Source organism: Purpureocillium lilacinum, assembly GCF_023168085.1.
Source record: "Purpureocillium lilacinum CBS 284.36 DNA, scaffold_3, whole genome shotgun sequence".
NCBI classification, from domain to species: Eukaryota; Fungi; Ascomycota; class Sordariomycetes; order Hypocreales; family Ophiocordycipitaceae; genus Purpureocillium; species Purpureocillium lilacinum.
The window spans coordinates 100,656-124,493 of record NW_027072113.1 but is presented as its reverse complement, the minus strand read 5'-3'; the positions used below and the strand labels follow the sequence as shown (position 1 = coordinate 124,493).

At 55.2% G+C, this 23,838-nt stretch overlaps 7 protein-coding genes across 7 annotated transcripts; 4 read left to right on the top strand and 3 right to left on the bottom strand.

Moving 5' to 3' along the window:
• Window positions 1-4,532: 4,532 nt before the first annotated feature.
• PLICBS_003910 (uncharacterized protein) lies at window positions 4,533-5,084 on the top strand (the record flags this gene model as incomplete). The annotated part of the gene is made up of 1 exon (XM_018327942.1): window positions 4,533-5,084. One exon carries the CDS (start codon window positions 4,533-4,535, stop codon window positions 5,082-5,084), a length of 552 nt encoding a protein of 183 aa, XP_018173460.1.
• Window positions 5,085-6,307: 1,223 nt separating this feature from the next.
• Window positions 6,308-7,297, top strand: PLICBS_003909 (uncharacterized protein; the record flags this gene model as incomplete). Its single annotated transcript, XM_018327941.2, has 3 exons — window positions 6,308-6,701; window positions 6,764-7,200; window positions 7,256-7,297. 3 exons carry the CDS (start codon window positions 6,308-6,310, stop codon window positions 7,295-7,297), a joined length of 873 nt encoding a protein of 290 aa, XP_018173459.2.
• A 263-nt stretch (window positions 7,298-7,560) lies between these two features.
• Window positions 7,561-8,626, bottom strand: PLICBS_003908 (uncharacterized protein; the record flags this gene model as incomplete). The annotated part of the gene is made up of 2 exons (XM_018327940.1): window positions 7,561-8,093; window positions 8,170-8,626. The coding sequence occupies 2 exons, from the start codon at window positions 8,624-8,626 to the stop codon at window positions 7,561-7,563; spliced, it is 990 nt and encodes a 329-aa protein (XP_018173458.1).
• A 508-nt stretch (window positions 8,627-9,134) lies between these two features.
• On the top strand, window positions 9,135-11,197 carry PLICBS_003907 (uncharacterized protein; the record flags this gene model as incomplete). The annotated part of the gene is made up of 5 exons (XM_018327939.2): window positions 9,135-9,321; window positions 9,372-9,396; window positions 9,451-9,695; window positions 9,955-10,758; window positions 10,815-11,197. The coding sequence occupies 5 exons, from the start codon at window positions 9,135-9,137 to the stop codon at window positions 11,195-11,197; spliced, it is 1,644 nt and encodes a 547-aa protein (XP_018173457.2).
• Window positions 11,198-11,553: 356 nt separating this feature from the next.
• PLICBS_003906 (uncharacterized protein) lies at window positions 11,554-14,790 on the bottom strand (the record flags this gene model as incomplete). The annotated part of the gene is made up of 9 exons (XM_065600340.1): window positions 11,554-12,000; window positions 12,056-12,120; window positions 12,178-12,426; window positions 12,481-12,728; window positions 12,785-13,017; window positions 13,771-14,413; window positions 14,466-14,536; window positions 14,586-14,672; window positions 14,734-14,790. The coding sequence occupies 9 exons, from the start codon at window positions 14,788-14,790 to the stop codon at window positions 11,554-11,556; spliced, it is 2,100 nt and encodes a 699-aa protein (XP_065456412.1).
• A 730-nt stretch (window positions 14,791-15,520) lies between these two features.
• On the top strand, window positions 15,521-18,368 carry PLICBS_003905 (uncharacterized protein; the record flags this gene model as incomplete). Its single annotated transcript, XM_065600339.1, has 9 exons — window positions 15,521-15,649; window positions 16,026-16,086; window positions 16,146-16,980; window positions 17,026-17,197; window positions 17,249-17,302; window positions 17,361-17,447; window positions 17,511-17,578; window positions 17,632-18,212; window positions 18,307-18,368. 9 exons carry the CDS (start codon window positions 15,521-15,523, stop codon window positions 18,366-18,368), a joined length of 2,049 nt encoding a protein of 682 aa, XP_065456411.1.
• A 393-nt stretch (window positions 18,369-18,761) lies between these two features.
• Window positions 18,762-21,183, bottom strand: PLICBS_003904 (uncharacterized protein; the record flags this gene model as incomplete). The annotated part of the gene is made up of 5 exons (XM_065600338.1): window positions 18,762-19,717; window positions 19,782-20,634; window positions 20,690-20,699; window positions 20,806-20,954; window positions 21,013-21,183. 5 exons carry the CDS (start codon window positions 21,181-21,183, stop codon window positions 18,762-18,764), a joined length of 2,139 nt encoding a protein of 712 aa, XP_065456410.1.
• Between the last annotated feature and the right edge of the window lie 2,655 nt (window positions 21,184-23,838).

Genomic DNA, 23,838 nt, shown 5'->3' with positions numbered 1-23,838 from the left:
ATCCGACTACACGCTGCGGCTCACGCAGATCGTGTTTGACGCTTTAGAGCAGAAGCAATGGCGAACAGCGACCCGAAGGACGTGGATTGACGACTGCCGCGCATTGCGCCCTTCGAGAACGTTCTAGCCTGCTAGGAAAGGGCAAGAGGCAGCAGGTCGCCGATTATAATGTCAGATTCAGGGGTTACTGTTGTCTGTCGCGTGGCAGGCATGCAAGCTGAGCGGGAGCGACGCGCGAGCAACCGGTCTTCTGCGCCAGCAATGTACGGGAAGGCGTCGATGCCAGGGGAGGGAACCAGACCAAACTACAAGCAAGGTGTCTCAAATTGTGAGCGATCATGCACTGCCAGGCCTTGGATTTACCCAGCCGAGATGCCAAATTGGTAATCTGTGACGCCAATTGTGTCTTCACTTTGCCGGCTGACAGCCAGCCAACTAACGACGCCATGGCCTTCTCGGTTGCTAGCAGCGTCTGCGTTGCGTTTCAGAACAGAACGCGTAGTTCTCCGGGTTCTGTATGGGTGGCCTGACTGAGACATGGCCTGGATACTGTTCCTTGAGGGTGGTGTTCAGGCTGAGTGACAGTCCAGCTTGGCCGTACAGCAGGCACTTGTACAGGCGGCTTTTGATGACTGTCGAGGCCGCCAGCCTTTCGGACAGTACCCAGTGCCCACTAGCCACTGCGCTGATCTCCCGAGTTGGCCGACGAACGCGGGGAACGGCACCGCTTGAATTGGGCCCTCCTTGCACATGACCTTCCACCATGTCTCTCCCTCTCGCTAGAGACGGCGACCTGGACCGGTGCAAAACGGTGTTCCCGGCGCGGTCCGTACGGACAGGTTCCTCTTTCACAATCTCATTGATCAAACGAGCTTCACCGCCAGGCTGCGCTTGCCAACACACAACACATGTTGGTTCCCTCAAGAATCTCCAGTGGCCAGTGGGCTGAGCCTTTGCCAGCTTACCCCGTCACACCGCAGCTAATAGCGGCCCGGCTGTTGCCGCCGAGGTCCACCTGGCCCGGCTGGTCGCGTCCTTATTATGAACGGCTCCCGTGCCCGAGCCCTCTCCCTCCTTGGCCGCCTACAGAGGGGTTCACAACGTCGCCAATTTGGCCCTTCTGGGCCCGGCCGGTGCAAACTGCGATGTGAATTGCAGCGAGCTCGGTTCTCTCGGGTCGGCCAGTCAGACGCCGTGTCGGCCTCCTGACCGGCTAGGCCGTTGCCGCCGTCGCGGGCACCAATACGAAGCACCACTCTTGCCGGCTCACCATGGTCAGCCTCGATATCGACTTCGAACTGATCAATTGAGTCACAGCCTAATATGCCCTGCCCGACCGCGACTTGCATATCCGACCGAGACGAGCCCAGCTACAGGCAAAGATCGCAAAGGAAATTCGCCGTATTTGTAGTACCTATACAGCGGCAGAAGAACGGCTCCAATGCAACGATTACGTCGTCCCTCTCGCGACCGTACCGACGCTCTGCGGCGAGATCGCTGGGGTAGGTGTAGCCAAGTCGAGCGATGCGTCCAAAGCTGACCCATCTTAGCGGGTGACAATGGCAACAGCCAACTCCGTCCGGGTTCGACTGTACAATCTGGCTATCAAGATGCAATCATAGACCACAGCACTGGGATCTCGATCTCTCTAAGGAGGCAGGTTGCCTATGCTGTTAACCTAGGGTTCAATAACGCGTCCTGTCGTGCCCCGTCACATCCGTGAGAAGCTGAGAGACCCAATTGCGACGCCTACTGGCTCAACGAAGCTGCTCTCTACAGAGCAGCTCAAAGAAGTGATGGCTGCCCTTCGCGCTCGCTAGCCTTTAAGAAGCAGTGGACGCACCTTACGCCGCAGGACTGGGAGAAGGTGGGTTGTCCGCTCACGCCCCGTCCGGGAAGCGATTCGACTTTCAGACGCAACTTTTCACCGCTTCCCTCCGCGACGTCTGGTTTGACCGACCCGAAACTTCCGGCTCGATGCAGTCCATACCGTTGTTCTTGCCGGCCGGAGCAGTCGCGGCTGGGCAGGGCATAATAGCCTCAGAATCGGTTCATTCGTTCGAAGTCGATATCGAGGCTTGCTATAGTGAGCCCAGAAGACCTGCACGGTATCATGCTGCGACACCCGCTTGACCAAACCGAAAGACTCGGCTCGCCACGCTCCATAACTCTTATCGGCCGAAGCAGTCACGCCCGGGCTGGGCACGAAGGGCTCGAAAGAGTCATCATCTATATCTGTGCCGTCGGCGGAAGTGCGACCAGCCGGCTGCCGCGGCGCCTGGGTGGTTGACTGGAGCGACTCGGGCTCGCTATCGCCCATAGCGCCGACTTTGTCATCCGGGCCCATGAGGACCAAGATGGCGCCATTTCGAGCCTCTATATGTGCGAGGTTGAGAGAGGAAAGATTGGGGTTGTATGCGTTCGGTACGCGTAACTTAGGTGAGAGGCGTGGTGCTGGCTCGCGAGCTCCTTGCCCGCGTCTACTCGCCCGAGCGCTAGCAACCACTCTCTTCCTCTCTCAACCTCGCACATATAGAGGCTCGCATTATCGCCATCCTGGCCCTCCTGGGCCCCAATGACGAAGATTGCGCTGTGGGCTATAGCGAACCCGGGTCGCTTGCGTGTTCGTGTTGAGTCGTAGCGGTACACAGAGGGAGCAGCACAGGGCCAGAGGTGGAGAACAGGGTGATTCCCTACTTCCCTAGTGGTTGCGTGGTTGAGGGAGACGAAGACTGCCCACGGGCTGCCCAGGCGGTGGCCATGGTATTGACACGAAGTGATATCAGTGTTTATCGCCAGCGGTTTTCCATAGTCTGCCGTCAGCGGTTCAAATTGACACCTTTGGAACATTGCTTCGCGTGGCTACTCGAGTGCAACAGCATGCAGGCCGGTACTGCTCGGCCGGGGAGTGGCAGAGGGAATCAGCGACGCGTTCGCTGAGTCGCGCGTTCCTTGTACGGCGGTAGGGATACACACCATTGTTCCGGCCACCTGTTTTTGCGCGTCCTTGGTTCTGGGCATTGTCGCGCATCGTACCCTACACCTTTCTCGACGCAGGAGTCAACATTCCCGCGGCCTTCAAATGGCTAATCGCATAGTATATAGAAGTGAGTACTCCATGCATTATACTACAGCTCGCGAGTGGTAACAGGTTTTCGATCACTGTCAACGAGCGGCCTCGCGGATCTCATCAATTACAAAATAACGGTGCTTGTTGGAGGCGGCCTCGACAACTTTGGGCTCTAACGCAAAGTCCACTAGACCCGAGCGAAACACACGATCACCTCGCGCTCCTCCATTCCTGCCCTTGCTCACCAAAGTTATTGCCGAAGCCATTGTCCATGTGCTGACGCGCTGCAGTAGAGCTGGTGGGCAGCCACTGCGTGCGCCGGGCAGCGCGACCACTGCCGCGTTACGATGACAGGAGTGACACATGCTCCGCCCCCAGCGACCGTTTTACAAAGCAAGTGCCGCGTCTTGTTGTGTAACCTGCCTTCCTCAGACCTGGCCCGCATCCTTGCATTGCGCGACGATGGTGGTGCTCTCCGGTCTGATGGGTGATGACAACACGTCGGCAATCGCCCGCGTTGGCTTCAACTTTCGAGGCTGCCAAGCGCGAGAGCCTTTGTAGGTGGTCAGGCAGGTTAGCTTGGCGCAAGGTGTTGTTCAATCTCATCTCGAGTTTTCGACTTCTGTGCGTGGTGGCTGCCAGTCAGCAAGTATGCGCGACGTCGGACGCGGCGATGAGCCCGGCCAGACGCCGACCCGTGTGCATCTCACCGAGACGTAGGAAAAACAGCCTGGGCAGTCAGTCAGGCCCCAGAGGATTACACTCCGGTTTCCTTTCGGTGCTCACGCGTTTGCGCTCACCGACGGGTCGGGGCGTGTCCTACCTTGGCGTTTAGCCCGGTGAGCAGTGAGCACAACATTCCAGGCGATGGCCCTCACAGCCACTGGCTGCCAAATTTAACGTGTCAGCCCCAACCGGCCCACCGTGGAGGGGCAAACATTTAAATAAACACGCCGGGTAGGGCTGCTGACCGCTGGCTGACCTCGGAAACATTCACTCCAGTAGCTGCGCCCCCGGAGGCCCCGCGTTCCGGGAGCACGTGTGGGCCAGCTCAGCCTCCGCCTCCGGCCCTCGCCCACGGCGGTGCGACCGTGCAACGGAGGCGTCGACGAATGAGCGTCGCAGCCCGTTTATTCTGGCATCGTCGACTATAGACGTGCGGCGTAGACATGGGAAACATGTCAATAATATCTCGTCTTACACTGCACAGCATGGTCAGCACTGACTTCGGCTGGTCAAGATGCCGGGAGGCGGTAGTTGAAGGCAGAGCGGGCTGGGGCGGGAAGGACTGGCAAGATGAACTCTATAAAGATGTCCGTCACGGACGAGGAAACCCGATGTTTATTCCCATCATCAGACTCAGCGCCATCAACATCAGAACAATAAGCCACAGTTTAACTCTCATACTTTAACTTCAACGATTCGCTTCATTCACCCGGAACACAACCTACCGACAGCCAACATGTACGCCCTCACCTTTGCCGTCTTGTCCCTGGCCGCCAGCGTTTCCGCTGCACCCACCACCACCGTCCCCAGGGAAGTCTCCAAGACTGTCCCTCTCACTGGCGTCACGCACTCGGTTGTCGCTGGTCTCGGTGGCCTTCGCTTCGATCCGGACAACGTTGTCGCCCAGGTCGGCGATGTGGTCGAGTGGCACTACCTCCCCAAGAACCACTCCGTCGCGCAGTCCAGCTTTGGCGAGCCATGCCAGCCTCTGGCCGACGGCACCTCGTTCTTTTCCGGATTTAACTTTGCCACTCAGCAGGGCCAGGCACCCAAGGTTTTCCAGATTGTCGTCAAGGACACTAAGCCGATCTGGTACTACTGCCCACAGCAGGTCGGCTCGCACTGCCAGAACGGCATGGTCGGCGTCATCAACCAGAACTTTGACAACCCCGCCGTCAGCCTGAGCAAGCACAGGGAGCTCGCGTCCAAGACCAAGGTCTCCGTCATCCCTCCCGTGCAGCAGGGCGGCAACGTTATCCCCAACCCCAACCCCAACGGCGGCTTCTGAGCTCGATCGCTCGCGAACGGTCCGGCACTTGGTTGAGCTTGAACTTGAGCAACCCACTTCAACGCCGATGATCGCCGAGAGGAGATAATTTGCTACATGGCATGGATGATTACGAGGGCATGACTTTGGTTGCATTCAGCTTGGAATTAGGAGCAGAGTATTTACTTTTGAGCTCAGTGCTGGCTCTGGTCAGCATTGGTGGAACATTTTTAGAGGTTTGATAGACAGAGCGGTAGTGCACGTACAGTATAGACAGGCCGCAGCGTTGCGATATAACACTTGGCACAATTCGTGTGATCCAAGAACGTGGTGTACTTTGCTAGTCGAGCCTCAGGATTGCTGCACGCCAATACTCCACGTTGGGCTCCAGGGATGGCGCGTCCGCGTCGCACGTATGGTGTGCGCCACGCCCGCGTGGAGAAGAATGAAGCGACAGCTCTAGGCTCCTTTCAACAGCCCTTTCTTGTGGAAGACTGTGTGCTAAAGGCCATGGTCAGTGGGGCCGTATTAATTACACCGTGCCTGTGTTGAGGATGACATGGACCTTCTGGTGGAAGGCACAACCTTGGCTGAGCGAGACGAACGTTGTGACAATCAGTTGCAGACCCAACACTTCCATGGTTTAAAAGAAATGCAGTTCAGTGCGCTGAGTTGGGAGAGTCTCTGTTGCCATGTGTCACGCATTACATAAAACCTCTCGTCATCCACGATGCGGCCCGGAACGCGAGATGGCTGGTTTACAGGGGGCAAGATCTTCTCAAGAACCTTCTGCAATTGCCAATGACGCAGCATGGGTCCATCAAGATGTATGCTTATCTCTTAAGCATAAAAATATTGAGCTGATTGGGCATATGTTTGGCTGCTCTCTTGTGTTGGGTTAAGCTTGTCTTGGCGTCCTCCAGTAAACACCTTGATGGCATCGACGCCCACTTCGCGGGTGACCTTGATGGGCAGCAACAACACCAGACCGAACAGGGTCTCTGGACCGACATGGCGAAATTGCGCAGACTATTGCTTTACCCATGTAGGTTGCAAAAGTAACGTGAGCCATCAGGCTGTCGGTCTCGTTGGGTTCCCACGTGGTTGACCACCCCAATGAAGGTATAAGAACCGGTGAACGCTGCTGCCTGTCAAAAGATGAGACGATCGGAAAGACGAAGCACCTTGACTTGCAGGATCTTGATCGCATTTAAGTCGTGAAAATGCATTTACGAACCTCTTTCATGGTGGCCATGCTCCTGGAGCATGCGCTTGGCACGCCCATCATTACTCAGGACCCCAAGGCGACCGTCACCCTTACCATCCCCAAAGAAACGGCAAAGGCCAATGTTTATGACTGGTCGGAGGGTTGGAAACCGTCCTTCAACATTCATCAGTCCTGCAACAGTACGTTGCGTGCCCAGCTCCAGCAGGGCCTGGATGAGGCCGTCCAGGTAGCGCAACACGCCAGGGATCACCTCTTGCGATGGGGTAACCGCTCCGAATTCACTCAAAAATACTTTGGCAACAGCTCAAGTGCGACCCCCATTGGCTGGTATGATCGAATCATTGCGGCCGACAAGACCGGCATGCTGTTCCGCTGCGATGATCCCGACCGCAATTGCGAGACACAGAAGAGTAAGCCTAGCATCAATCCGGGTTGTATCAGAAGCCATGAGCTGACCTGGAGTGCTGAACAGACTGGGCTGGACACTGGCGGGGTAGCAATGCTACGACTGAGACCGTCATCTGCCCTCTGTCCTTTCAGATCCGTCGACCCCTGTCAGCAGTGTGCAATCTTGGGTACACAGTCGCTGGATCCAAGCTCAACACCTACTGGGCCACCGACCTCTTGCACCGACTGCTGCATGTGCCCACCATCAGCGAGGGAATTGTCGACCACTTTGCCGAAGACTACGCTGGCATCCTAGAGCTCGCAAAGACGAAGTCGGACAAGAGTGGTATCGACAGCAACGCCCTTCAGTACTTTGCCATTGACGTGTGGGCGTACGACATTGCCGCCCCAGGGATCGGCTGCACTGGTAAGCCGCAAAGCTCCAAGGCATCATCCGCTTCGACGCCGGCTCCTACGTCAACGCCAAAGCCAGACCAAAGCGCAACGAGCAGCGCGCCGACTGTAAGCAAATCCCTCGATCCGATACCGATTAAACTTTTCGCTAACCACCGGACAGGAATGCCATACTCACGCAGATGGCGTTGTGCATTGTGCTTAGGTACGGGCCGCGCGTGAAGTTGCTTCGTGGTGCGCCATGCCCGCCTCTGCCCGAGCAGCTCACAACAGAATGGACTGTAGATCGGCGGACTTTCAACGAAAAATAGAGATCGCCAAAGTACATAGCGTAGAGCATGAATAGACATGACACATTCACACTTGTAGCGGCCGAGGGCTCGAGCTGGCCTCCGCCAGGATCATTACCGCAACAAAACAATGTCAGAGTATGTACAAGTGCGCTTCGTAGCTATATAGAGTAACAAACTAGGCCTCAAACTTGGCGGTTGGCAAAGGAGGACCCCAGATTGCGCCTGGCGTATTCTCCTGGCGGTGCGTCGGCGTATCCTCATTGACCACGTCGCTGTCCGTGTAGTGCTCCATGATGAAGCCACTGGTGTCAAACCAGTAGTCGAAGATCTGAGAGCCCATGACATGCCTCCCTACGCCCCACATCTGCTGGTACTTCTTCTCGATCAGCCACTGGTGACCCATCATTTGTGTGTCAAAGTCCTCCACCTCGTAGGAGGAGTGGTGGACCTCTGTTCCCGTCTGATGAGGCCCGTGATGCCCTGCGATCAGGAGGCAGTGGTGATCCGAGTACTCTCGGCCGAGGTCCAAGTGATAAAAGGCCAAAAGCTCCGCAGACGGGTCTCCGGGCTTATGGAGGATGTCCGTCGCCTTGAAGTTGAAGTTATCGCTGTACCACGCACTCGTCTTGGCTTGGTTATCGGTTGCATAGCCGAAGTGACCTAGCTTATGAATCATGGCCGGACCTGTAGCCATGCGGTTGAACTGGCCTTTAGGCAAGCACCAGGAATGAACGTTAGCATAAGCCTACCAAAGTTACGGGTTGTGACTGGTGTAGCCGCTTACCCTTCCTCGGCTTTTCCAATGCAGTGTTCACGTTCGGCTGACCGTCCAACACCCTAGTAAGCCCACGCTCTGGGACCGGGCGTTCCTCCTGGCCGAAGAGAACCTCAAAGGGAAATCCGTTGTTGTCAGGTATGCGGACCATCTTGCCACCTCCGGGGCGCTTGGAGACGTCAATCACTTCGGCTCCTGGCATCTTGCAAGCTCGCTCAAAGTCCTCTGCGGTTCGTGCCACCCAGCCAGAGCCACCAAAGCTCTTCGCCTCGCCTGGCGCAGACTCGCTAGCGACGCAGATGTAAGGGTCCACGCCATACCCCCGGAGGTAAAAGTTGCCATCTTCAGATTTCTCTGTGACGTCGAATCCGAAATCCTTGGCGAACTGCAGAAACTTCGTGATATCAGGATGTTTGTAAACTGTATAGGCCAAGCGGCCGAGGTTAACCTTGTCCGGGCTAGCCATGTTGCTTGAGAATGAGAGGTATGTAGTATCGTGGAAGTCAATTGTGGAGTAGATGGTTACCAGTCCTGGGCCACGGCGTCATCACAGAGATTCGCTTTATACAGTATTTCAACATTATTAATATAATCCTCTGTTCAGTCCGGATGTACTGTACCGGGTAGAGTGCATGTGACAAGTGACTAACGCTCTGATCTGCATAAGCATGGCCGAGCGCCTCCGGCAAAGTGTGGGGGAGAGCCGTCGGCCTGGAACCCCTCGGCATAGGATCACTGAACGCACGCGGGGTCCCCACCATGGTCCGAGTGCCTCAGACGTGATGGCCCATGTGCCGGCCAGTGCTAATCGCTGGACATCGGCTCTTGAATACTGTGCTGCCCGTCTGGCGGTTCTCAGCTGCCTACAACTAGGTGACATCTCACGATTCAAGTTGAGTTCTTGAGCAAAGCCTCAGGACCTCAGAAACAAGGGTTCAAGTTTATCACTCGATTCTACGCTTCCTTCGAACAAAATGCCTCTCGCACTCAAGAATCTCCATGTGGTTGACGAGTCCGGCCCATACGTGCTTGAACGCGATGTGGACGTCCCCTTGAAGAGGTCCACTCCCCAGACTAAAGACGATCCTCTCCTCGTTCGTGCCAATGTATATCGCCCCAAAAAAGAAGGAAAATTCCCTGTGCTTTGCACATACGGACCTTGTAAGTAATGCCAAGACTGTCATTAGTGGGAGACTAACAATATGTTCCAGATGGCAAGGATATTCCTTATGAGCAGTGAGTCTCGGCCAATTGATCGAGAGAGTTAACCGCGTTTGACAAGAGAAACAGATTCCATTCTCACTCGTTTGCGGATGTGAATCCGCACCAGAAGTCAAAGCATTCCGCATGGGAGACTCCTGATCCGGCTTTCTGGACATCTAACGACTATGTCGTGGTTCGAGCCGATGAGCGCGGGTCTGGAAACAGCCCGGGGAAGCTTGACTCCATGAGCTCGGCCACCTGCGATGGCTTTGTGGACGTGGTCGAGTGGGCAGCAGTGCAGCCCTGGAGCAATGGGAAAGTCGGCCTCCTCGGTATTAGCTACTATGCGGGCAGCCAGTGGCGTGTGGCGGCCCGGAAGCCGGCTGGCCTCGCTTGCATTATTCCTTGGGAAGGCAAGTAGACGCCATATGGACTCAAAGTTGCACCTATTGACACACTTCAAGGGATGTCGGATTATTACCGTGACCGAGTCCGCCACGGCGGTATCCTTTCCAATGTCTTCATCAGCAAGTACCACCCGTCAATTCCTAGACATGCTTCTATATCTAACGACAAATGCTTGGCTTGCAGAGTATTGGTATGACCGCCAGGTCGGATCGAACCAGTACGGACTCGGCGGAAGAACCGAACGGAACTGGGGTACCGACAGTCTGGAGGGAGTCCTGTCTGCTGAAGAGCTTGCCGAGAATCGGGCTGACCAAACCATTGACACTGCGAAGTACAAGTTCCGAGACGAAGAGTATTACAAGTCTCGCGACTACGACCTGGCTGACATCGAGGTGCCCGTTCTAAGCGTCGCCAACTGGGGCGCAATTCACCTCCACCTGCGCGGCAATATCTTTGGCTATCTCGGCATCGGATCGAAACTCAAATATCTTCGTTTCATCACTGGCCGTCATGATCTTCCCTTCTACTACGACGAAGAAGTCGCTGTCCAGAAGTCATTCCTCGACGCCTTCTTGAAGGGGGTTGATCCAGAAGGCTGGTCGACACCAGGGAAACTTCCACCCGTCAGCCTTTGTATCCGAAGAGACAACCCTGGTTTCAATAATCCCAAGGCGGAGCGCGATGCGTTCCCTCGACGTCCTGAGATGGAATGGCCTCTCGCGAGGACCGTCTATACGGACTTTCACTTTTGCAAGTCTATGGGCCTCGAGAGGAGCTCCACGTCGGAGGTGGGAGAGGGGCTCGTCACCTACACTGCGCCGAAAGGAGGGGTCACTTTTGTCTCAGCGCCATTCGAAGAAGAGACTGAGATGACCGGCCACCCTATCGTAAGATTGAGCGTCTCTGCTGAGGCAGATGGGGATAAAGTGCCCTCAGAGATTGATGTCTTTGCGACCCTCCGGCACATCGATGCCAATGGCAAAGAAGGTAAGTTTGGGTAGTGACTCCCATTTGCTGGTAGCCCAAGCTGATGACTTGCCAAGTGTTCTACACTGGTGCCGTTGGTGACCCAGTCCCCCTCGCCCGTGGCTGGCTTCGAGTCTCTCTGCGAGCCACGACCAAGCACCCGACTGAGATGAGCAAGATTATCCCCGAGCGCGACTATCTCTCCACCGACGTCGAGCCTGTCAAAGCTGGAGAAGTCTACACGGTCGATATTGAGATCTGGCCAACCAATTCTGTCTTTTTGCCGGGCGACAAGGTTGCAATCGAGATTTCGAGCGGTGACTCGGAAGGTGTTAGCGTATTTGAGCACAACCACCCTGACGATCGAGACCCTGAGAAGCTGGGAGGGCTCAATGCCATCCACATCGGAGGGGAATTCCAGAACTTCTTGCGGCTGCCTATTATCCCCGCGAAGGAGTAAAGCAGGATGGGTAAAATCCTTAGTCTTGAGCATGTGTCGCTGTTGAATAAGAGACATCTTGCAACCTACGTGTTGGCTTTCGTGATTTGATGGCCCGTGATCTTTTGCCTGATTACAAGGTCAATGACATGCGAGTGCTATCTCGGCGTTTCAAAGCCCGGATTGATCTCAGTTCAGGTTTCCAGGAGTGTCACCCTCTGCACACAAAGATTCTGAAGAGCGAGCTCAGTACCTGAAGGCCGTAAGTGCGAGATAACCAGCTGGATCATCTCCACTAACTCTGAGGCGTGGGAAACTGTTCTTATATAAATACTACTCTACACAAAAGTAGCTGTATATACCAGTGAATCCATACCCTACTGCACGACGGCTCTCTCCAACCCAAGAGCAGCCAGATCCCCCTTTTCTTCGAGAATCTTCAAGGCTTTAACAGACTCCACGCCATAGTAGTCAACATACTTGCTACCGCAATGCCAGTTCTCCAAGGCCTCTGCGCCACTCAATTGCTCGAGACCCTTCTGCAGGAAATCCTCGTCTCTAAAATGACGAAGAGCACCGATGAAGCCCTGTGCTGGAGGGCCAACCTTGAGTTGCATCCTACAAAATGTTGCCGCGACCTTGCAGATGACGGCCATACGCTCTTGACGTCGCTTTGCATATGCCTCAAGGCACTCGTCGGCTTGGGAGCGAGAAATGCGCGGGAAGGTGCCATCGGGATTCATCGGCAGCTTTCGAAGATTGTTCACAAAGCACGCAGCCGATTCCATAGCTTGATTGGCGCCCATGGCCGCGTGTGGTACCATCTGTAGGGCATGTTAACGACGGCTGGACTACTCGAACGGCAGAGTAGCCTCTCACCTTGTGAACAGAGTCACCCAGAAGAAGCATTCTTCCGGACTTCCAAGAATGTGACAGGCCCTCCTCTAGAGCTGTCATTAGAGCCTGCTCTCTCGCAGCCCATACATCACACCATCGTACACCATCCGTCACAGGTGCATCGGATATGTTTGCAATCACTTCGTCGATATCAGCTTGGGTATACGATGTTGCTTTACCGTATTCGATAGGCTCAGGCAGAAGCTTGAAGAGGAACCAATACAGTCTGCCATTCAAACCCGCGAACACCAGGCCAGAGACCTTAGGCCTATACACGGTAAAGTGGCGCCCTGCTGGAATTTGCGGAATTGGCTTCGATATGCCAAACACGCAGGCAGCTTCCGCTCGAAGATCTTCTAGACTGTCAGAAACACCACGTACATTGCGAATCAGGGTTCCCCACTTACAGCCCAAGGGGGGCTGGGCTGTTGCTGCCAGGATATGATCCCGAACAACGCTTCGGACTCCATCAGCTCCAGCAACAAAGTCGCAGAAGAAGGAGCTGCCATCCGCAGCCTCAACGACAGCTGAATCATCGAGCTCCTGGATAGAAACGACACGTTTTGAGGTGTGAACCCTGCTCTTATCCTCGAGGCTCTCGTAGAGTAGCCGCAACACATCTTGTCGAGCCATGAAGAAACCTTCGTAACCCATGCTGCATGCCGGTTAGCTGTCTGGCAAAGCTGCGTCCGATCAGAGGGCCCCAATTACGTTGCAGGATAGTGTCTCATGAATGTAGAACGCGCGTAGAGATCTCCGGTCTCGCCGTCGCGGTGCTCCCAGTAGTCGTGGACTACGTGGAATGCCTCAAACTTGTCGGTAAGACCTAGTTGATCTATGATGCGCAGCCCATTAGGCATAACACCGAGACTAGCACCTGCATCTGGCGCAATGTCATGGTAGCTCTCGTACAGAATATACGAGACTCCAATCATCTCTAGCATCTTCGCCAAAGTTAGGCCACCGATCCCACCTCCAACGATACCCACAGTAACGTGTTCTCTAGCCATTGCGTAGGGATGCAGTATGAAACGGTTGATGGCAGTAGAACGAGCCTTCGATAAATATTTTGATGTTTCGTGAAGTCTAGTGTCCGCTCTCGAAGAGATGTCTAGTTTTATTGTTATTAAGCGCTTCGTAAACTCGCCTCATGAGGCCAAGGCTCGGGTGCGGGTTGCCGGCTGAAGGGCGATGATGATGCGTTGAGCCAGACCTAACACACCTGACACTGCTCACGGGAACGAAACTCTCATGTTGAAGCACGAAGGATTCGGAGCCGAATCATGTTACGAGACAGTGAGGCTATGTGATTTGGTTGCTAGGAAGCGGGGAAGCAAAGAGGCTCGGCTTGCGGGGGAGCCGAGCCTGGCCCAACTCATCCGGATGGGGCCAGCCAGAGGCTCGACCAAGCGGTACCGTACCGAGCTATGTGACAGTACTCGGGATGATCACTGGAAAAGATCGGCACAATGGTTCATCGAGGCGAGAGCCGACAGATGCGGGGCATGGGGCGCGGGGCGCGGAAAGATCATGTCTCATTGTCTATGTCTCTAGGACATGGCGATTCTCTCGAGATTGTGAGCAAATGCGGCACAACATGGCCACGGCATACAGGATAGTTTCTGCCCAAAGAGTTGCAAGACTCGAAGTGACCCATGAGATCGTGACCGCCCCTGAGAGGCAATGTTCATCCATACCAACAACCCAGAGAAATACAAGATGATGGGCAACCAGAGTGCAGTTACATCTGCGGCGTCGGGAACCTGCTCCAAGACTAGCCACGCAAAATGAGCCGCTTCATCTAGCGTGCTAGTGTCTGCCTCCACGATGCTAGAGACCTTCTCCAACGGTATGGGTGACAGGGTGGCCAGAGGCTCATACTGGGCGTAAACGGCAACCAGATGCAGGTGAGGGGCTCGCAGGTGCATCCTACAGAAGTAGAATAGAGCTCGAGTCTCTGGCAATGCTCCTCGGCTGTATTGTCCTTCCCACTTGTCGAGTGCCCTTTCAATTCTGATCCGACATTTTTGAGTTTCGGCATCGACATTGGATCGACCCTGAGGCGAGACTGTCTCCGCCGATGGAGCAAGCGGGGACATTTCTCGCACCCAGATGAGCGTGTGACTGAGAATGAGAAGAATCGTCAGAAGGGCGTTGTCCTGGCTGAACGCCGGCCACTCGGTCTGCGGCCCCGCAAAGAGAGTTTGCGACAGGAGACCTGACAGCGAATGGTGTGGTGCTTCGAGTGTAATGTCGGCGAACGCGGATATGCTCGACGCAGCCATGCCCATGTGCAGTGAGCGCAGCGTGTCGATTAGTACCACAAAAGACACCATGTTGCTGCAGTTGCACTTAGCCAGGCACCGAGATCGCTTAGTTTCTGGGAACCTACGTCCTGTCTTTGGCGGCGGGGGACCTGCCCGAAGCTGGGTCCACGGCGTTGTTCCAGATTCTCTTGAAGATCTGGTATATCTTAGCATGTTAACATGGGTTGTGGAACACAGCAACATACAGCCTCCGCGCAACCATGAATGTTGTTGGTGAGGTGCCAAATGGTCAAGTCACTGGATAGCACGCCGACGGTTTCCAGAAGTAGGCACTGGGTTCAAGGTTAGATGCAAGATAGGAGGAGACCTCTATGTATGCTTGGGATAACCTACAGCTAAGGGGATGTCCGTGTTGCGTGTCTGACTGTTGTCCAACGCCAAGGTAGCCATGAGCGTTTTCGTTGCAAGCTTCCAGAGACTTCGGCTACGGGGAATGTCGGTGAGAGTGACTGCACCTAATGACGCCATTGACAAAGACAAGTATTTCGAGCGTGCGTGAAATAAGTCTGGAGAAAGGCCTTGTATAAATGGACATCTGGATAAGAACTGGGACAGAGACGCGGTCCGCAGCATGTCCACTTCATCTGCCGGTGGGGCCAGATCTTTCAATCGGTTGAAGAGGTTGGAAGGAAAGGAGGGCTAGTCGAGGCTCATTCAGCACAGGCTGAAACTTCCTCAACAAGGGGCAGGGGTGATGCGGACCTCGATACTGTCACCACGGAAGCTCGCTATCAACTCGCCTGGCGCCCCCTGAAAGAAGTCCAAGTCGCCTTCCGCCTTCTCTTGAGACAGAAGAGCCGTCTTGTACTCCTGCAAGACGCTCGTTTCGGGGTATATTTGGTCTTCCTGAGAGTCCAGGCGGCGTGGGCGCCTCCTGGTATACCAGACATCTTGCATACTTTCCATGGCTAGAGTTTGCAGACGGCTCTGGACGCGAAGATATGTTGACAGTCTGCCGGATAGACTTCGTGGCAATGTTGAGACAAAAAGGGGCTTCGCTCGTGGGGGTGGAAGCCAACATCGCAGGGTTTGCTTGATGGTTGGTTGGTTGGTCCTTTCATTACGCACCCTACGCCGTAGATACCCCGGGAGTCACGGGGTTCAACCCGACCATTTCACGATGGCGCGCATTCTGCAGGGATTTGGAAAGATACAGCTCAGCCCGAGAGCATCTGGTAGTCCCAACGACCATGGCGACCCCATCGGGGACTTGGCACCAGCTGCTGCGACCTGGATCGCGACTTACGCGGTACGCGTACAGTCGGAGAGGAACGGCTCGAGCGGTTATTGTCACTGGCTACGCTACCCCGCCCCTGTCCATTCTCACGGAGTGTGGGGGCATTCACTTGGCGCCCATAGAGCCTACAGTACGAAGTACTCGTACCCTCGTGGCCTGTGCCATCCTGGTCGGGATGTCACGTCTGCCTTATACTCACTGTCAGGACCAACATCGCGAGGCTGCGATCCCCTCAGTTCCTTAACCTTCCGTCAAAGCATAAACAACATGTCTACTCGTGCGTCAAAACTGACGCGGGACGGTTCAGCGCCGCCGTCCTTCGTTGTCTGTGTTCCGATGCCCCTTGTTGAGCGAGGCCGAGCCAGCCAGCCGGCTAACGTCGTCGCAGTGTCACATCTGCGACCGCAATTTCAGTCGCGCCGAACATCGCGACAGGCATCTTGCGACACGTACGCGTTCGGACTTTATGGGTAGCTAGTCGTGTGTCGATTGCTTACGTGTTGATTAGATAGTTTGTTGCGACCATACCGCTGCAACTTCTGCGGCCACCAGTTCCAGCGAACCGACTCTCTGCGACGACATGTCGACAAGTGCTCCAAGAACCTGCGAAACGCTACAGCAAATGGCAGCGACGAGGTTCGCTCCAGGGTCAAGTCTGCCTGCGACCTGTGTCACAGCAAGAAGTTGAAGTGCGACGGCAAACAACCGTGTCGAAAATGCGTCGCGAAGCGGCATGACTGCACGTACCAGCGCTCCGATCGCCTCCGGCTGCTACACTCGCCAGACTCCATGTCTCCACCAATCGACTCTAGAGAATCGAAGCACATCGAAACGGAAACAATCTTGGTGAATACGTCGGATGCTGCACTTGACGACACGTCTTTCGTGGCCTCGAACCTCTCGTCGAGTGCTGAGGCCGCTTCCGCTCTTCCCGAAGCCATGTTGCAGGGTTGGATGGGCGGCATCGACCTAGCTGCCGATGTACAACTCATGCAGGAGCATGGCATGGGTCTTCCATGTCCTGACGCAATGAACCCTGATTGTATGGGCGACTTGGTGAGCAAGACGCCTACCACCGGTGGCAAAAGTTCTCGTCGACTGATCCATCAGAAGAGCACCATCAACTTCGCCGACCCTTTGGCCTGGATGGGCACCACATTTCTCCCTGGCTTAGAAGACGAGTATTTCGCGCTGAATGGCGCTATGTTGGCCAGCCCTGATGAGCAGTTCCACGACGAGGCTGGTCTGGAATATCTGGCGGAGCTGCTCCAGCTGGATATCCCGGGCTCGCAATTTGACGAACAGACGGCTCGATGGCTCCGAATGCCGCTGGTCCCTCGCACGTACGATCTTGAGGTACTGAACTCGCTGCTAAACATATTCCTCAGGCACGTCTCGGAGACATTCACCTCGTTCAAGGGCTTCGCCATTACCTCACACACCCAGCCGGAGCAGATCCTAGCCATGGCCGCTGTGGGATCACTTTTTGTTAATTTGAAGGGTAGCCCACGTATCTCTAGGGTGTTATTTACCGATTCCAACCGGCTACTCAACAACTCTGTAAGATTTCATCTAGCACGGCATTTGTTCCAGCTAACTTTGACGTTCCAGGTCGCTGGATCTGTGAAGCATTCGCGGCCCGCCGCCATGAGCCTGGTTCAAGCCGTATAAACCCCGCGACAACCCGAACGATAGCGCATCGGCTTTCTGACATTGGACACAGTTTCTGGCGGCCGAATTATTTGGCATCTGTGGAGGACATCCTCGCTCCCGAGAACTCAGCGAGGCATATCACCACAGCTTGATCCAGGTAAGTGCGGAAAGTGATGATTCAACTTCGTCATTCCAAGTCACTTATTCTTCCCCTTACTAGTCCCTCTATATGCACGGCCTACTCTCCACCGATGACGTCGCAGGAAACGACAAGGTTCAACAAGAAAGGTAGTTCTCATTCTCTGTCACCTAGAGCGACAGGAACTAATCTCAGTCGGCAGACTGGTGGCGGACATATTGCTGTTGGAGAGCTACAGGACATCGCTCTTCCAACTGAAGCCCATCTTGACACCGGCATACCTGGCACATACAAGCTGGGGTGTAACAGAATCCCCAGACTCCGACACCGCCCAGCCGTTCAATTATGTACAGCAACAAGCGCTACATCTCATGAACCCACAAACGTCGAAACACGACCCTATCTTACGAAAGCTCATCTTTGTGTCCACTGGCTCCTGGCTAGCCAGTGGCCACTGGGTAGGCAGTTCGTACGAAGCCACGAACCGAGACTACGACCCGGCCATCATACACGCCTCGGTCGACACCCTGTTGCAGAACTCTTCCCCGAACAAGATATCGGCACGATTCTTCGGGCACATGATAATTGTCGCGCTCCACGCGCCCTTGTCCGATATCAGCGACGCCGCATACTCGGCCACAATGCAACGAGAGCCCACGCCAACCATGGTCGACCGCATCAGAAGCTGGTGCCGCTCATTCGATGTGCAGACTGCTCTCGAACACGCACTGCAGATCATGGACGTGGTAGCTATGATTCCAGCCATGGATCTCACAATATCGGGTGAGAGGCTAGGATACATTGAGACACCTCACGACGCACTCTGTATCTTCAACGCAGGCCTCGTCATTTGGGCCAGCAGACATGCCAGGTTTAGGCAAACAGCTGAAAAGAGTCCTGGGTCCCGATCACAGCTTGGACAAGCAGTCCTCGTTCTAAAGAAAATGCGCTTGCTGCTTGCGAGGACTCTCGGCCAAGTCCTGCAAAAGCTTATCCAAGTTGAGAGTCTCAAGCGTGCAGGCGGGAGCGCCGCATCGACCTCCTGAGACCCGCGTCGCGACGGCATCAGCAGTGCAACACAACCCACCGATTGGATATGTCGACATGAAAACTTGCTAAGGGCACCCTGGTTTCACGTCCATTGGCAAGATGCAGGATCTCACATGCAACTCGGTGAGGCAATGCAGGTTCCCGAGACGATCTGCCGCTTTCAACGGCTTGGTGGTTTACTGCTCCAGCGGTTCAACGTCACACAGTGTCTCCATGCCTGCGCACACCCCAGCAGGCCCTCCATACAGCAGCCGCAATCCTTCATCAGCTGCAAGAATGGCATCATTCCACCCGATAGCCGCCTGAAAAGTCTCTCATGCCCGCTTCGGGCTTCAGCGAGCCGACTGTGTTCCCGAAGTTGGGTAGTTCGGCAATTCGGCTCACGATATGATTCAGGGTCGGAAGCTTACTCCAGCCCAGCGGGAAGAACTCCACGCCTGCCTCCTCAGCGACCGAGGTCACTAGCTTATCGTTGCTCTGGTGTCTCTCCGACATGTTCTTCCCGAAAGGCTTCGGGATAAACATGTCGTACTCGGCATCCGGCTGATCAAACTTCCCCGAAGCGCCGGGAACGTATTTATGGATGAAGATACCATCTTCTTGCGGTGTGGCAGGGCCTGGAGGACTGTCCCCCGCCTCGGGATTCTTCTTCTGGAGGCCGCGTAACCAAAAGGACGCCCACTTGGCACCGTGCCACGACAAAGACACTTCCATGCTTCCCTCGGACGGCTGCTGGATGTCAATATCCGAGAACAGCTTCGGCCATCCCAGATCCTCCCGGCCAGCGATCATGGGATCGGCGCAGTCCTCAAAGGTGACGGGGCAGTAGAAGCCGTGAATCTTGGTCCCGTCCTCCTTCGTATACCGAATGTCGTGGAGATAAAGGCTGAAGACGTTATACCCGCCGCCACCCAGCCAGTCCAGGTTGCGAAGTTGTTGCACTACAAAGCTTACTTCTCCGACGGAGCCGTCATGTGAAAAGCTGTATGCCTTGTTTGGGAACAGGTTCTTGAGAAGCGTTGCACTTGTCCTGAACCTGACTGTTGCGGTTGTGACGGTTGATGGCGCCCCGCCTTGGGAGCATTCTGAGGGAATGTTGCGAGGGCCGGGCATGGGTCCGAAGACGATGGGCTGCTTCCATCTGGCTGACTCGTCTTTCTTCCACAGGTGCCGCCTCAGGACCTCAGTGGAAGCGTGTATCTCATCGTGTGGTAAGAAATACTCGAGAGTATTGTTCACTATAAAGAGAGTATACGGTCAGAAGAATGAGCAACCTGTGCGCGGATGTGCTTTGACACTTACAGTTGAGTTTCGATGTGTCGAACTCCGTGGACTTGATCCCGTCTCCACCGGTCAACCGTGTCAGCTCCTGACACAGAGTGGCTCTGTCGTAACGGGCTTTGTTGTACAGCTCCAGACGCTCTGGGACTTCGTCCGGAGTGATGCCCTTCGACAACATGATGCCAAGAGAGCCACCGTCTTCGATGGCCATCGCACCTCCCTGGGCCAAGTGAGGTAGAAAGGGATGGGCTGCGTCGCCAATCAATGCCAGGCGACCGACATTGTACCTGGGTAAGGTTGCCATATCCAGCAATGGCCAAAGCTTCAGGGCTTCAGGGCTAACTTTATCGAGCATCTTAATTACCGCCGGCTGGAATCCCTCATAGATGGAAAGCATCGCCACCTTCAGCGCATCCCCGTCCAGGTCGAGCTTGTCTTTGGTCAATTCAGCTGGATGAATGCACACAAAGTTGAGGATTTTGTTCCTGGCGCAGGGATAGATGACGACCTTGCGATCAAGCCCATACCAGATATCCAAGCTCACTTCTGGATTGACGTGAGGGGCTGTGTCGGGATCGCTCTCGACCTCTTCCCGACTCAGCAGAAAGCGAAACGTAAAGTCCTTGGATGGATGAGGGACAGGGACATCGTCGCATATCGCATTTCGACAAACCGAGTGCACGCCGTCGGCTCCGACGATGACATCGGCCTGATCCTCTTCGCTGTTGGCGAGGTAGACCACGCCTTTCTCCGGGTCTACACGCTGGACCTTGGAGGAGCACAGTAGATCAGCTGGCTTGCCTAAGCCTTCGGCAGAGGTAGCGACGGCCTTGAGATGATCGTGGAGGTGCGCTCGATGTGTAAGAAGCCAGTCCTGTTTAGAAGTTTCGTCAGTATCCTGATTGACAACTGGCGTTCGGCAGTCTTACTTTCTGGAACCTATTTCGTCGGCTGGAGTGGTCAAAAACGTTCATGATCTCTCCAGAGTGTTTGCGCAGCCTTGTCTGGAGAGTAGATGAAGCCTCATCAGCAAAGATTCCTTGACCCGGAGTAAGGAGGTAGCCTCACACTCGTGATCTCATTGGCTCCGTGCTCCTCGGCGGGAACGCCCAGATGATGCAAAACACTGAGGCCATTTGGCACGAGGTGGATGGCGGCTCCTGTCTCGTTGGCGAAGCGGGATTGCTCGTAGACCTGAAAAGGTGTCAAACTCGACAAATGCCTTGGGAATGCTTGCACATCTAACCTTCACATGGTGCCCTTGCTGACGGAGAGCAATGGCCGCCGTCTGCCCACCAATACCACCTCCCACGATAATGACCTTCAAGGCTGGAGGGTTCGTCGACTCAGGAGCCGTCGGGGCGGCGTTGGGAGGTTCTTCGGCCGCGGTCTCCGTCTTGGGTGGAAAGTATACCACTTCCATAGCTATCGCTGACGAGCGAAGAGTTCGCCTGCGAGTAGAGAGTTACGGATATGTGTGTTCCTGTTTCTTTAGACTCAAAGCTCGATCAATATTGACACACGTCGTACACGCAGCACTGAGCTGAGTTGGGAGATACAATCTTTTGAGACACTCGAAGCCGTTGTCAGTGAGCCAGCCGCTGATTGATCGGCTCGGTGTGGAGCTCCCGGCCGGGCACTGACGCCGGGACGAAGGGGGGGTAACCGACCAGATCCAGAGCTGTTGTGCGAAATACAACTCTGCGATTCGTACTCTCACCCACTTTCTTTTTCTGGTTGAGGTACAGTCCGGAATGGCGCTGCCAATCATCGCTCAACGGCTGTGGCGTCTAACAGCCATCAATATTGCGGCTTAGGCTCATCAGCGGGAAGCCTGGGGTGAGGGTGTTGGCCGCAATCTACGACGGTGTGGGCGACTCATTGTGTTTATTGCGTTTCTCGGAGCAGACTGCGCTGTGGCTGCAGCGCATTGCGGGGAAACGGTCTGGACGGGCCTCACCTGAGTGAATCTCGTGTCTGTCGCTGAGAGGCGCGGACGCGCCTGGTCGCAGGCGCCGCCCGGCGACATGAGCTATGAGTCGTACATGATGCCCGCCATCTATTCTCAGGTGTCAAAGTCTAACAAGCTGGCTCATACATATGTACGAAGTAGGCAAGTTCAAAATGGCCACTGTGTTTCCAGCGACCCCTCGAATTCTCAGGCTGCTTCCACTGGCCCTGGTCATCTCCCAGCATCTGGCAATGGCGAGTTGCGACCCGTTCTCCGTGCGCCCCCCGCAGAGTCTACGGATCTCCCCGTGGGCCCGAAGTCAGATACATGCCGTAACTGCGCAGGCCGACAGCCGATGCACTGGCATTCCCGCAACTCGCCCACCAAACCATGGCGCGCCAACGCGGCCGGCAGATCGGCGCCCACCCATGGACAAGGGCGGCCAGCATTCATCGGCCGCGGCCTTGCTCCAGCTCGTTGAGGCCGGAGCCGACGAGTTGGTGCCTGCCGACAGTAGCCGTGCTTGAGCGAATGGCAGCATTGGGCTCAACGAAAGTCGCGCCACTTGAGAGAGAATCGGCCATTTTGTCCCTGTTTGTTCTAAATGGTCCGATTTCCCGTGGCTGTGTGATCCAGATGCCCTGGGGACCTGACGGAATGGAGGGCTGGCACTTTCGGTATGGTCCACTACGCTTCTACGTTGTAACCGACTTACGTTGTCGGATGCACTACACCAATGCATGGCTACCACTCCGTGATGCGAACGCCGAGACACAAGTTTGGATCTTCCTGTTTCTACTATTGACGACAGCTATACTTCGGACTATTTGACCCGACTTGACTGCTTCATGCGCTGGTCCTCGGAGTCAGCATCTACGGCAAGGACATGCCGATGCTACAAGCTTACCTTTAGCAAAGGCAGGTACGGCAGCCTGGCTTGTTGCAGGGGCTGCAGAGGCAGCAGCAGACGCCGCGCGGGCCCAGCCCAAACTCTCTCTTCTCCTCCTCGGTGGCCGGGGAGAAGAGCTCCCGGGGAAGAGGTTGCTTGGGTGCCGAGTCGAGAGCCATGACCGTGGCAACGGCGGAAAGGAGAACGACGAACGATGTCTTCATCTTGAGTAGTATCAAAAGGAGAGGATGAAGCGCGTGGAATGTAACCTGTTTTGTTCTGGAAGTCTGCGTGAGGATGCGAGCGAGCGTCCGTTGACTATCTGATCGGGTCGTCGCATTTATACCATTCTAGAAGGAACGCAAACCCTGCCGCGCTATCGGCCCACGCCAATAGGAGTAATAACTTAAAGTTCATTGCTTCTTGGTAGAGTGTGTGTCAGGATGCGACCCCTCCTGCGGAGAAGCTCGCCGACCTGCCTATTCAAGCCCGCGAAAGGAGTAGGCGCCGACACTTAAAGATGACTGCAGAGGGCACAGTCCAGTCGTGTGCACATACCTGTATCACATTATCTTGTGGGAGGCCAAATCGCGCGCATGTTCATAATTCTTGACATCATCTCACCCAACTTTGAGAGGCTGAGAAGACGCGAAGCGCTCGTTTGTCCACCCCGAGGGCATGCCAAGAACCATAGCCTGTGGGCGTCTGCTTCGTCAGAACAGAACCTGAGCTCGACCGAAGGGGCCCAAGTGTCAAGCATAACGATTGCGGCTGGTATGCCCTGATTCCTGATCAACTTCACGTGGAGGAGCGTTCATGGTGTTCTCGTGTTCGGGAAGCAGGCACGGCGATCGTTTCTCCTACTACGTTTTCCCAGATTGCTAATCCGGGTTGCTTAGCGACTTGATTCCAACCATCAATCGCCCGACGGATGTGAAGATACGATCCAACCAACCGGAGCTAGGACTACGGAAGGCGACAAGTGTGGAATATCGCGCGGGTCGGGACAATTCAACGTTTGCGGACTCAGTGCCGCAATCCCGCAGAGACTAACGGTTTTAGACGATAGGCAACCTCAAATGATCCAATTGCGAAGTACTAAAGGCAATTATCCCGTGTCCTTGTTCAGCTTCGACTCTACAAGCTGATTAGCAGCCGTATTATCTTAGCGAGACCGCAGAAAACAACGTCAGGCCTACGAGGCTTAATCACTGGGCTGAGTTCAGTGGGCAATCCTT